Source organism: Mustelus asterias, chromosome 21 (genome assembly GCF_964213995.1).
Source record: "Mustelus asterias chromosome 21, sMusAst1.hap1.1, whole genome shotgun sequence".
NCBI lineage: Eukaryota > Metazoa > Chordata > Chondrichthyes > Carcharhiniformes > Triakidae > Mustelus > Mustelus asterias.
In genome coordinates, this window is record NC_135821.1 from 3,492,588 (window position 1) to 3,506,332 (window position 13,745).

At 45.5% G+C, this 13,745-nt stretch overlaps 1 protein-coding gene across 13 annotated transcripts in view; it reads right to left on the reverse strand.

Annotated features, from left to right (window-relative positions):
• The window catches only part of LOC144509057 (synaptotagmin-1-like), a 179,536-nt gene that overhangs the window by 24,227 nt on the left and 141,564 nt on the right, over positions 1-13,745 (reverse strand). For all 13 annotated transcript variants that reach the window (XM_078237355.1, XM_078237362.1, XM_078237368.1 and 10 more), the window contains 2 exons: positions 8,092-8,273; positions 1,177-1,290 (listed from right to left, as the gene is read on the reverse strand). In XM_078237355.1, the coding sequence (XP_078093481.1) occupies positions 1,177-1,290; positions 8,092-8,273 (296 nt within the window). The remainder of the gene's footprint in view (positions 1-1,176; positions 1,291-8,091; positions 8,274-13,745) is intronic.

Consider the following 13,745-nt stretch of genomic DNA (forward strand, 5'->3'; position numbering starts at 1 on the left):
TCACACCAGCGGGATTTTATGGTCCCGCTGCAGTGAATGGAGATTTGACTGAGCCCTAAATTCTCCGAGGAGGAAGAAACATCAACTAAAGAACAAGGTGCCAGGAGCTGTTCAATTCTGTGATGCCAGTCACTTACAGATTCAAGTACCTGGAGTAACTGCGGCTCTTTATTCACTCCTGGCACATTTTAAAAAATAGCAATTCTGACAAACCTGTATTTATTGTCCATCCTTGGTTTCCCTGACAACTAAATAGCGTCCTTACAGATGCTGCCAGACATTACAATGTGGTTGACTCTCAGCTGCCCTCTGAAATGGCCTAGCAAGCCACTCAGTTCAAAGGCAATAAATGCTGGGCAGCCAGCAACGCCCATGTCCAACGAATTAATTTTTAAAAACTCAGAGTTTGGGGTTATAAGAAAAGCTAATGGACATTTTACCTATTTAAATGGCAGACCTGCCTGTCTCATGGGGGTTTCTGCATGCTATCCTCACATTAAAGGTGGAAGTTGCCAGGTTCCTACCAGCTTCCCGACATGACAGCACAGAACCCAGCCCTCCTGACAAGTTAAAAATTGCCCCAGAGGTGTGCAATTGAAATCATGTATAGGCCACACTAGGTTGGGGGGAGGAAGAGAAAAAGGATCACATTCCCTTCCCTGAGGATTTTAGGATAATCCGATAGCTTTCATGGCCATTTATTCTTCTTCCCACAAATTGGCAGTTGTAATTATATTAAATTCCACAACTCATTATGATGGGATTTGAACTTCTTGTTTGCGAGTGCCCCATAACCCCTATGGGCACAGTGTTTCTTGGACAAGATAGCCACAGTTGACTCCAGTGGAAGCCTGTAAAGGGGAGCAAGGATGACTGACTCTCAGAGTTACTCTCTCTCTGGCTGGAAGGGCTTCAGTTCAACATGATCTAGCCAAGACCAAGAATGTGCTGTGTGTGTATCCCCACACCTGCTGGAGCCTGGCCTCCGGTGAATTGGAGAACTCCAATTATAGCTGTGATTAAGAAAGTTCTCCTTTTACTCACACGGTGGGTAAACAGGCATTAGGCAAGTGTGAAGAAACACTCGGTGCAAAGGGGACATAACTTTAACTGTTTGAGGCATTCACGTCATAACACGTCAGTCCTGTAATGTGCAAAGTGAATTGAGATACAAACCTGCCCATTCTGGAAGTCGTAATCCAGGGAATATTGCAGTTTTCCAAGTTTTTCCTCTTCTTTCTTTTCATCTCCAAGTAAACTTGGATCCAGATCTTCCACATCCGGCTGTACCTTGAATTCCAAAATAGAGAGATGAAAATCCATGCACAGACACAGGAGCTGAATGTACCACATACCCTCCCACATCAAACCTGCCTCTGTTAATTGGGAAGCTTAGGTGAAGAGCCAAGGCATCATAGTGGGTAATTTTCTTAGCCCCAAGGTTTTCTGATAATTAAAATGAGTGTGGGTATGCACCCTGGAATTTCTAATCTGTCCCTCTAGATAGGCAGCACTCCCCTATGGCAGTGTGGCCCCATAGCATTGGCCTTTTAGAGAATACAGAAAGACAGAGATAAACCAGGATTTTAAATTGGAGAAGGAATGGAAAGCTGATGAATTGTACAAATCCTAACAAAAAATAAGATAAGACCAAAAGATAGTGGAGGAGAATTAGGCCATTCGGCCCATTGAGTCTGCTCTGTCATTTAATCATGACTGATATGAGTTTGAGTGGGAGCCAATTTGATAATTTCAACATAATCAGGAATTTAAAGGAGAAGTTTATTTACTTGTCACAAGGCTTACATTAACACTGCAATGAAGTTACTGTGAAATTCCCCTAGTCGCCACACTCCGGTGCCCGTTCGTGTCAATACACTTAACCAGCATGTCTTTCAGACTGTGGGAGGAAACCGGAGCACCCGGAGGAAACCCATGCAGACATGGGGAGAACGTGCAAACTCCGCACAGTGACGCAAGACGGGAATCAAACCCGGGTCCCTGACGCTGTGATGCAGCAGTGCTAACCACTGTGCCACCGTGCCACCACTGTGTCATCAAACCTTACGGTTTCATCATGTATTCCATTGACCATGTGCCTGTCCATTTTCTAATAATCTATCCATGTGCAAGTTTTTAACCAATATTTTCCCCCTACACTTGTCTCCACACAGATCTTGATGACAGTGTTAAACATGTGAGTCAGCAGAGTGCTTTACATCACTCGCAATTGACTTCCAATGGAAATTTAAAAATTGCATGAGATGTAGAACCAATTTGTCATCACCCATTTCATTATAAAAGACAAGGTCTCCCCAAACCATGTTTCCCTCAGCCATCGACATTCATTAATTAACCAGTGGGAAAGTGGAACTGGCCAATTCTCTGTGAAAACATCAAACATAGCGCACTGCTCAATAAATGTTGCAGTAACACAAAGTATATCATAAAGATCAATTAGAGTCATAGAGACATACAGCACAGAAACAGGCCCTTCAGCCCAACTTGTCCATGCCCACCAGGTTTCCTAAACTGAACTAGTCCCATTTGCCTGCGTTTGACCCATATTCCTCTAACCTTTCCTATCCATGTATCTGTCCAAATGTCTTTAAAATGTTGTAATTGTACCCGCCTCTACCACCTCCTTTGGCAGCTCATTCCATACACGTGCCACCCTCTGTATGAAAAAGTTGCCCCTCAGGACCCCTCGGGTCCCTTTTAAATCTTTTCCCTCTCACTTCAAGCCTATGCTGTCTAGTTTTGGGCTCCCTTACCCTGGGGAAAAGCTCTTGGCTATTCACCTTATCTCTGTCCCTCATGATTTTATAAACCTCGATAAGGTCACCCCTTATCCTCCCATGCTCCAGGGAAAAAAGTCCCAGCCTATCCAGCCTCTGCTTACAATTCAAACCTTCCAGTCCCAGTAACATCCTGGTAAATCTTTTTTGCACCCTTTCCAGTTTAATAACATCCTTCCTATAGCAGGGCAACCAGAATTGTATGCAGTGCTCCAAATGTAGCTTTAACAATGTCTTTTAGTAATTGTTTTTGTAATTAAAGTTTTGGAATTCCTACATAAATGGGGTGATAATGCATTAGAGCAACAAAACTTTCAATAATACCAAGAGGACACAGGTTCAGGATTGTGAAGGTCAAAGTGAGTGTAGATGCCAGGAAGTATTTCTTTACACAGAGGGTGATCAACAGCTGAGAGGGTTTCCAGGAAGTGTGACTGAGATTAGAATACTGGAATCATTTAAGAAACAGATGCTGTAATGGGGAAGACAACAGGATTGCATACTGAGTGGATGGGATGAAAGGAGCTGAAAAGAGTCTTCTTCCTCTAATTGTATCTTATGATCTTACGGATAAACATGTACCTGATCCAAGCAGATAATTCCAGAGCCCGAGTGTAGAATTTCAACGCACGATTCTGATAAGCAATTAAAATTCTTGGCAAATCAGTGAATACAAAATCTGGGGTTTAGGTTACGTCTCCAAAATAGGGTTTTGTGATTTGGCAAAGCTGGCCAGTCTGATATCACAAGTCGGGCTTACATTAACACTGCAATGAAGTCTTTTCAATAAAATCAAAATGCTTTACTAAGTTGGCAGAAGAAAAAGCTGAGGACATGACTGTCACACAGTGAGCGCAACCACCCCACCCCCTCCACCCTGACCACAGCAGCATGTTCCTGGGTTTGTGATTTGTGCTTGTGAGGTTGTTCACTAAAGAATCAGCTGTGAGGAAGGAAGGATTCTGATTCAGGAAAACGTTGAAGTTTTCGGAGCAGTTGTTGTTTGTTATGGGCGATTAAGCAGCGGTGATGGGTTACAACCATGGAATCACTTCAGTGCAGAAGGAGGTCACTTGGCCCATCGAGCCTGCACCAACAACAATCCCACCCAGGCCCTGCCTCGATAACCCCATGTATTTACTCTGCTACTCTCCGTGACATGAAGGGGCAATTTAGCATGGCCAATCAACCTAACCTGCACATCTTTGGACTATGGGAGGAAAAAGGAGCACCCGGAGGTAACCCACGGAGACAATGTGCAAACTCCACACAGACAGTCACCCGAGGCCAGAATTGAACTTGGGTCCCTGGCGCTGTGAGGCAGCAGTGCTAATCATTGTGCTACCATGCCACCATCTTAATCACTGAGTTCTCTAATCCCAGTAGAAGCTTTGGTGAGAGAGCCTTATGTTCTGAGCTGGAGAGACTAAAAAGAAAGATTGTCCACCGCCTACCACCCTTGCTGCAAATGAATGCCAACAATGCACACTCATGGTTAAGCTACCTGTCAACACTCACTATACAGACTCACAAATGAAGGCTTCCCATTGGGCAGAGATACCCAATAGCCATTGTGTGGTGCACAACCCATACTGGAATTCTAGTTCATACTTCAGGCTCTTAAGGGTAAGGAGGATTGGAGGAAAAATTTAGATCAGAAAACAAGTTTGTGTTACAGTAGCGCCATTCCTTTCAATGAATCCAACATTAAGGAAGATAGTATGTTCTCAATTATAGAATCATAGAATCCCTACAGTGCAGAAGGAGGTCAAGTCTGCATCGACTCTCCAACAGAGCATCATCCCAGCCATATTCCAGAAACCTCATGTATTTCCCCGCTAATTCACATATCTTGGGACACTAAGGGAGCAATTTAGTATGGCCAATCAGCCTAACTGCACATCCTTGGACTATGGGAGTAAACCGGAACACCCGGAGGAAACCCACGCAGATTCGGGGGAATTTACAAACTCCACACAGTCACCCAAGGCTGGAATCGAACCCGGGTCCCTCGCGTTGTGAGGCAGCAATGCTAACCACTGCACCATCCCAAAAAATTTTCAATGTAAGAAAAAAAATGTATGGAGGCACTGGAGTAGGAATGACCGCCCAATACATGTGATCATCCAAAGTCAGTTCTTCCAGAATGCTGTCATAATTTGGTGGTTTCCTTGAGCTATGCTATTGTTGTGAAGTTTAAGATAATATCGCGTCCAAATGGTTAACAGTGTAGGCCACAGTGAATCAAAATTCTCAATATGTTGTGATGACTCCCAGGCAAGTCTGAGAAACTCACTCTGTCATTACCAGTGATGGATCACCGAATGTTATGAAATGCCGCCCGATGAGGCAGCATGCTATCAAAAATGATAGCAAGTTTGGAAAATTATACTCAGATGTTCATCTCAGATCACTGATAACATTTATCTCTGCTGACATTCATGCTATGACTCACCCAAAGCTCAATTCCTCCTCCTTTTCTGCAGGGAAAAGAATCCTGTTTATATCTTAATCTGCGCTGACAATGGGTATCGCTCGATGTAATCTAACTGTACATGTAGTCTTTGTTATTCCTTATTTGTTATTTGTAGTCTTTGGTATTTCCATTGCCAAACCTTTGGTTAAAAAAATTGGTTAGGCCCCAGATGGAGTTTTCAATTCTGGGCACCCCACCTAGGGAAGGATTTCAGGGCCTTGCGGAGGCTACTGAAGAGATTTACCAGACTGGCACCAGGGATGTGGAAACTTCAGTTGAGATTTATTTATTAGTGTCACAAGTAGGCTTACATTAACACTGCAATTAAGTTACTGTGAAAATCCCCCAGTCGCCACACTCCGGTGCCTGTTCGGGTACACTGAGGGAGAATTTAGCATGGCCAATGCACCCTAACCTAACGTCTTTCGAACTGTGGGAGAAAACTACAGCACCTGGAGGAAACCCGCACAGACACAGGGAGAACGTGCAGACTCTGCACAGACAGTGACGCAAGCCGAGATACGAACCTGGGTCCCGGGCACTCTGAGAGGCAATAGTGCTAACCACGTGAAGAAACTGGAGAAAGGTGTTGGGGGGATGGGGAGGTGGAGGGGGGGTAGTTGGGAGTGGGGAGGGTTGGTTGCTGTCTTTAAAGCAGAGAAGGTTAAGAAAAGATTTGATAAAGGTGATCAAGATCATGAAGGTTTTTAATGAGTACCGGTAATTAGGGAGAAATTTTGTGACAGTGATAACCAGTGGACCCAGATTTAAAGGGTGGGGTTTTCTGTCCCTTTCTGCCAGCAGGACTTCAGATCCCACCAAAGTTGACCCCTGGCACAGGTTCCCTGGTGGCGGGATGGGCGATCCGTAGGAACTGCCATTGACTTCAACAGGACTGGAAAATTCTGCTGGCAGTCAATGGCGAGCTCCTTTGCCACAGAGGGGGTGCTGGGGGAGGAGGGTGAGTGCTGGAAAACTCTGACCGATGTGATTGGCTAAATGGCCAGGGACAGCTAAAAAAAATGTTTTAATGTGAATGGCTCAGATTTGGAATGGACTGTCAGATGGGGCAGTGGAATCGGTGGCACACTGGTTAGCACTGCTGCCTCACAGCGCCAGGGACCCGGGTTTGATTCCCAGCTTGGATCACTGTCTGTGCGGAGTCTGCACTTTCTCCCCTGCGTGGGTTTCCTCCGGGTACTCCAGTTTCCTCCCACAGTCCGAAAGATATGCTGATTAGGTGCATTGGCCGTGTTAAATTCTCCCTCAATGTGCCCGAATAGGTGCCGGAGTGTGGTGACTAGGGGATTTTCACAGTAACTTAATTGCAGTTTTAATGTAAGCCTTACTTGTGACACTAATCAATAAACTTTAAACAGTTGAAACAGACTCAATAGCAACTTTCAAAAGGGAGTTGGATAAATAGCTGAATGGGGAAAAGAATCACAGAGAGAATGAGCAGATAACTAATTGGATAGCTCTATCAATGAGCTGGCACAGGCATGATTGGCCAAATGGCCTCCTGTTCTGTATCATTTTATGATTATATGGACTTGTTTGCTTTGATTTCTCAGCCAGTCATTTCAGTCGATTACATGCGATATGAAGACAAGCATATTCTAGTTCTCTTTAAGTACCTTAAAGGGAAAAGACCAAAACCTTTTTGGGTTAAGACCTTTTATCAGCATCTGTTGTACCAATGTGCCTTTTCTCTTCGCAGATGCTGACTGATCTGCTGTGTATTTCAAGTATTTATATTTCCAAGTTTAAGCATTTGCAAATCAACTTTTTTCTCCTCTTTACATGCACAATTTATATTCCAGTAGGGGGGGAATTTCCACTCCTGTTTTCAGGGGGCAGGAATGGCACGGAGGACAGAGAATCCCGCAGGAGTCCCAAAATGGTCTTTGCATAGGTGGGATTTCCCTCCTTCCCCCCGCCCCCCCCCCACCCCCCCGCATCCACGGCAGGGTGGCACAGTGGTGAGCACTGCTGCATCACAGCACCAGCGACCCGGGTTCAACTCAGGCTTTGGGTGACTGTGCAGAGTCTGCACATTCTCCCTGTATCTGCGTGGGTTTCCTCCGGGTGCTCTGGTTTCCTCCCACAGTCTGAAAGACGTGCTGGTTAGGTGCATTGGCCATGCTAAGTTCTCCCTCGGTGTACCCGAACAGGCGCCTGAGTGTGGCGACTCGAGGATTTTCACAATAACTTCATTGCAGTGATAACGTAAGCCTACTTGTGACACTAATAAATGAACCAATGGCATAATAAGAATCCCGACTTCAAAAGAGTGCAGTGCCAGGGGCAGTATCGGGGGCAGTGCCGGAGAGGGGTTGTGGTCTGTGAGGACGGCTGTTGTGGGAGAAGGGGTGGGTTGCGTGATGCGGGGGAGGTGGAGTTCTGTGGTGGAGTTAGAAGGGGGAAGTTCTGCAGTAGGGGTGGGTGTTGTGTGGGTGGCAGGAGGGATGTTTCCATTTTTATTCTTTAACATCAGGCATCTTTTAAAAGCCCAAGCTGCTGGCGGAACAGGCACAGTCAGAGCTTACCCTGCCAGCGTTACAGCGTGGGCCCTACCCCTTACAATTGTTTTTTGCCCATGTTTAAAAATACGGTGGGCAAACCCACCAACGCTGCCAGCGGCCTGCCCTCCCCTTTTCCTGCCCAAGATAACACTGTGCCAATAAAAAAGACAACATTCTGCCCTTGATTTCCTGCTTTTTCTACTTAGTTTCCTGAGGCAATATTAATAATGAAAACTCAAGGAACCTTACTAAACTTCAGAATTTTCCAGTCCAGCCTCTGTTGTTTGCTTACCTTGTCAACGTATCTCTTTCCTAGATCTTTCACCTCTTTCATGTTGATTTGAGCTTTGCCCTTGTCTTTCCCTTTCTTTTGTTTCTTCTTCTTGGAGCAGCATTTCTTACAGATACAGAAGCAGCAGCACAGAAGGAGCAGGCAAACGACAATTATTATGGCTGCCAAGGCCCAAGGTGGAACTGCACGAGGTGGTAGGGGTCGGGGTGCACAAAGGCAAACAAACAAATCAAAGTCATTCGCAAGCAGAGTAACGATGCACAGATTCTTATTAGGGATATGGAACAACGGCAAATAAATGGAGTTAAGAAAAAGATATTTGAAAGACTTGTCTGATTAGTTCCATACCCCCTGCTCTCTCCTCACAGCCATTCAAATATTTCCCCAATAAGTGCATGTCCAAACTCGCTCTTGAAAGCTACGACTGCATCTGCTTAAATCACACTTTCAGGCAGTGTACAGTGAGTCCTCACTTAAAGTTGTGGTTGCAATCCTGAAAAATCACAACTTTAAGTGAAACAACTTTATGTGAATCATAGATTCCCATAGGAATCAATATTAAAGCCAGAATTAGGTTCCCGTCCAGATAAAACAACATGCAAATTGAAATGCAGTACCATACATTTATAGGTCTGTGCATTCCTGGCTGAAATGACTTGCAAAATAAAGTACATCACTAAATATATAAGAAATATAATATAATAATGTAAATTGTGTAAAACATTACACTCACCTCCAGTGCCGTACCAGGCTCCATCTAGTGGCAATAGTTTGTCAGTGCTGGCAGCAGCTGAAGTGATGTGGAGATGCCGGCGTTGGACTGGGGTAAACACAGTAAGGAGTCTAACAGCACCAGGTTAAAGTCTAACAGGTTTATTTGGTAGCAAACGCCACTAGCTTTCGGAGCGCTGCTCCTTCGTCAGGTGAGTGGGAGATCTGCTAACAAACAGTGTTGTCTAACCTGGTGTTGTTAAACTTCTTACTGAACAAACAGCAAACAGGGCATATAAAGACACAACTCAGGTTACAGAATAATGAATAATGATTGGAATGCGAGTCTTTACAGCTAATCAAGTCTTAAAGGTACAGACAATGTGAGTGGAGAGAACATTAAGCACAGGTTAAAGAGATGTGTATTGTCTCTAGACAGGACAGCCAGTGCGATTTTGCAAGTCCAGGCAAGTTGTGGGGGTTACAGATAGTGTGACATGAACCCAAGATCCCAGTTGAGGCCGTCCTCATGTGTGTGGAACCTGGCTATCAGTCTCTGCTGAGCGACTCTGCGCTGTCGTGTGTCGTGAAGGCCGCCTTGGAGAACACTTACCCAAATATCAGAGGCCGAATGCCCGTGACCGCTGGAGTGCTCCCCAACAGGAAGAGAACAGTCTTGCCTGGTGATTGTCGAGCGGTGTTCATTCATCCGTTGTCGTAGCGTCTGCATGGTTGGGGAAACCATGCAGAAGCTACGACAACGGATGAATGAACACCGCTCGACAATCACCAGGCAAGACTGTTCTCTTCCTGTTGGGGAGCACTCCAGCGGTCACGGGCATTCGGCCTCTGATATTCGGGAAAGTGTTCTCCAAGGCGGCCTTCACGACACACGACAGCGCAGAGTCGCTGAGCAGAGACTAATAGCCAGGTTCCACACACATGAGGACGGCCTCAACCGGGATTTTGGGTTCATGTCACACTATCTGTAACCCCCACAACTTGCCTGGACTTGCAAAATCTCACTGGCTGTCCTGTCTAGAGACAATACACATCTCTTTAACCTGTGCTTAATGCTCTCTCCACTCACATTGTCTGTACCTTTAAGACTTGATTAGCTGTAAAGACTCGCATTCCAATCATTATTCATTATTTTGTAACTTGAGTTTGTGTCTTTATATGCCCTGTTTGCTGTTTGTTAGCAGATCTCTCACTCACTTGACGAAGGAGCAGCGCTCCGAAAGCTAGTGGCGTTTGCTACCAAATAAATCTGTTGGACTTTAACCTGGTGTTGTTAGACTCCTTACTGAGCAGCTGAAGTCCCAGGACTGCGAGCATTCACCAACTTCTGCCACAAGATGGAGCCCACGACTTCAGTGCAAGTTCAGAAGGGAAGCCAGGAGCCAGAAAATGAACAGCTGAAGAACAGCACCTAGGGACTAAGGTAAGAACAGAGGCCAGGAGGCAAGAGTAGGGGGCTGGGAGCTGACAAGATGGGGAGTCAGCAAGAGTGGGAATTGGCAAGGGCGGGAACTGGTAAGGCCTGGAGGCGGCAACACTGGGAAGCTCGGTGGCATGGGGAGGAAGAGGGACTGAGGGCAAGGACGGAAGCACTATGGGAAAGATTACATCAACAGGCAGGCCACAGAAGAGGAAGACATTAAAGTAAAATGGGCAACATTAAATGGATATATTGACATTACTTTATGAACATTAAAGTGAAGCAGTGTTAAGTGAGTTGACGTTATGTAGGCACTTACCGTATTCCAGATCAGAACAGCTCATTGAATGAAACAATACTACTCATCGCCTCCAATGGTAGAAGGAGGGAAATTTGTTTTGTTGGTTGGGGGAATCTAGAACCTTCAGGAGTGGAGTTAGGAAACATTTCTAACACAAAGCGTGGTTGAAGTTTAGAACTCTCTTCCATAAGGAGCAATTGATAGTAGATAATTTGTTAATTGCAAGTCTGAGATTGACAGATTTTTGTAAACAAAGGTATTAAGCGCACGGTGGCACAGTGGTTAGCGCTGCTACCTCACAGTGCCAGGGTCCAAGGTTCAATTCTGGCCTCAGGTCACTGTCTGTGTGGAGTTTGTATGTTCTCCCTGTGACTGCCTGGGTTTCTTCCGGGTGCTCAGGTTCTCCCCCCCACGCTCCAATGATGCGCAGATTAGGTGGATTGGCCATGCTAAATTGCCCCTTAGTGTCCCAATATGTGTAGGTTAGGGGGATTAGTGGGGTAAACCCAGCCTCGGTGGGATACTCTGTCAGAGAGTGGGTGCAGACTCGATAGGCCGAATGGCCTCCTGCACTGTAGGGATTCTATGATCCCATGATATGGGACAAAGGCTGGTATTCAGAGTTAGGTTACAGGTCAACCGTGAGTTCACTCACTACACATCGGAATAGGCTGAAGGAACTGAATGGTTTATTCTTGTTGCTATGGCAACTGCAGTATTTCCTATCTAGCCTTTTCCAATGCAAATGGGTGAAAATTTAGTCTGCCAAAGAATTTGTCATGTATTGGAAACTTTTAATCTCTTCCATTTTCTGCCAATCCAATCCTGACCCCCCTCTTCCTCTTCTGAAAGTGTTGACTTTTGATTGACCCGCACAGCATCAGAGATCCTCACTCAATACAAACCAGAGAATCAAACGTAGGGCCTTCGTGGTCTGTGTTCCATGTATGAGGACAGCTGTAATTCTTCAGTGTGTGCCCAGTGAGTGTCATCATCTTGATGCATTATTAGGAGACTGAGTCACTTTCCTTTAACCAGTCACGGACATAAATTTATCCCAACCTCCCAAAGCACCCGGAGATCCTAAATGGAGTGATAAACTAAATTTAGATGCCATCAATTCACCTCTTGAATTGCATTTGACGCGCAGTGTATATGTTGTTAAACCTATAAAACAAATAAAGCTGTAAAGAACAAACCAGTCCTCTAGTGGTGAGATAATAAAAAGTGAAAGTGTCTATCATGGCAAGACATTTATGGTTCAGAGAGAGACCATTGTGTCAGTTGTACCACTTTGCTGCAACAATCAAAACATAATTCCCACTTTGGTCTTCTTTTCCCATAGCCATATAATTTCCTCCGTTTCAAACGCTAATTTGCTGAATTAATGCAATAGTCGGGGGCAGCACAGTGGCACAGTGTATAGCACTGCTGCCCCACAGCACCAGGGACCCAGGTTTGATTCACGGCTTGGGTCACTGTCTGTGTGGAGTTTGCATGTTCTCCCCGTGTCTGCATGGGTTTCCTTTGGGTGCTCCAGTTTCCTCTCACAGTGCGAAAGACGTGCTGGCTAGGGTGCATTGGCTGTGCTAAATTCTCCCTCAGTGTACCCAAACAAGCGCCGGAGTGTGGCGACTAGGGGATTTTCACAGTAACTTAATTGCAGTGTTAATGTAAGCCTACTTGTGACTCGTAAATAAACTTTACTTTATTTTAAAGTCTCTGCCTCAACTATTCTTGCTGGCAAAGCATTCATGGCTTTTACAACTGTTGATCTGAAGAAATCTCTCCGCAGTTTCTTAATGATGGTTCGAAATTGACCCTTCTTCCCACACTCCCCAATCAGAGAATTCAGATCAATAGTTGTCACCAAACATGTTTTGCTGGGCTGGAGAGCATTCATTCCACATCCTGGAACCTTCACCTGTGTTTACTACCATTTAACATGAGTAGATTAGGTTTCAGGTTGGCATCATGCAAAATGACACTAATACCATGTTTATATTGGAGAACCACCTCGGGTAGCGGCTCCACAATGCCGCTGAAGGATCCTGCTGCTGTGGAGGGCGGCTTGTTTATATTACACAGCTGATTCTAAAACAGCTGGAACAACAGGATAATCAGCTATTTGAAACTGTCTGCAACTGTGTGCCAGGTCACTGTACATTTCCCAGTGGCTGAGGATTTTTTTTAATTCATTCATGAGATCTGGGTGTTGCTGGCTGGCCAGCATTTATTACCCATCCCTAGTTGCCCGAGGACATCGTGTAGAAGCCAGTAAGCACAAAACCATGCTGATCTTCAACGTGGGCAGCCTGCCTACCAGCTAGGGTCTCAAACTCTGACTGGATATTATCCTGGAGGATTCATAGAATCATAGAATCCCTACAATGCAGAAGGAGGCCATTCGGCCCATCGAGTCTGCACCGACCACAATCCCACCCAGGCCCTATACCCACAACCCCATGCATTTACCCTAGCTAGTCCCCCTGACAATAAGGCACAATTTAGCATGGCCAATCCACCTAATCCGCACATCTATGGACTGTGGGAGGAAACCAGAACACCTGGAGGAAACCCACGCAGACACGGGGTGAATGTGCAGACTCTGCACAGACAGTGACCCAAACCGGGAATCGAACCCGGGTCCCTGGCGCTGTGAGGCAGCAGTGCTAACCACTGTGCCACCGTTATTCATTGGATGATATCCTACCTCCAACCATCACACAGCCATCCCTCCATCATTGACCACCCGATATATCTATCCTTGCAGCCTACAACTAACTGGAAAGGTTTTTGGTTGTCTGATTGAATGATACTTGACTGTTCATTCAACCAGCCCTTTTGCCCATCTCCAATATTTTCATGACTAATAAGGCAAAGAAAATGAGAAAAAAATAACCCTTTTAAAGCCTTTACACATCTTTCTCCTGGGTCACCCTAACATAGTGGGCGCGATCTTACTGACGGTTCACGCCCCACTGCCGCTGAAAGTGGGGATGGAGAATTTGACACTCAGCCAAATCTCCATTCATGCAGCGGGACCAGAAAATCCCCCCAGTGGCTAGAAGATTCCATCCCATGTCTTGGAGATTAATCTTTAATTCCTAGAAACTCCAGGGCTATAAATATGTGGACATACGTATCAGAAAAGGATGAACAGGCTTGAAAAGAGAAGGCTGAGGGGTAACCTAGCAACTA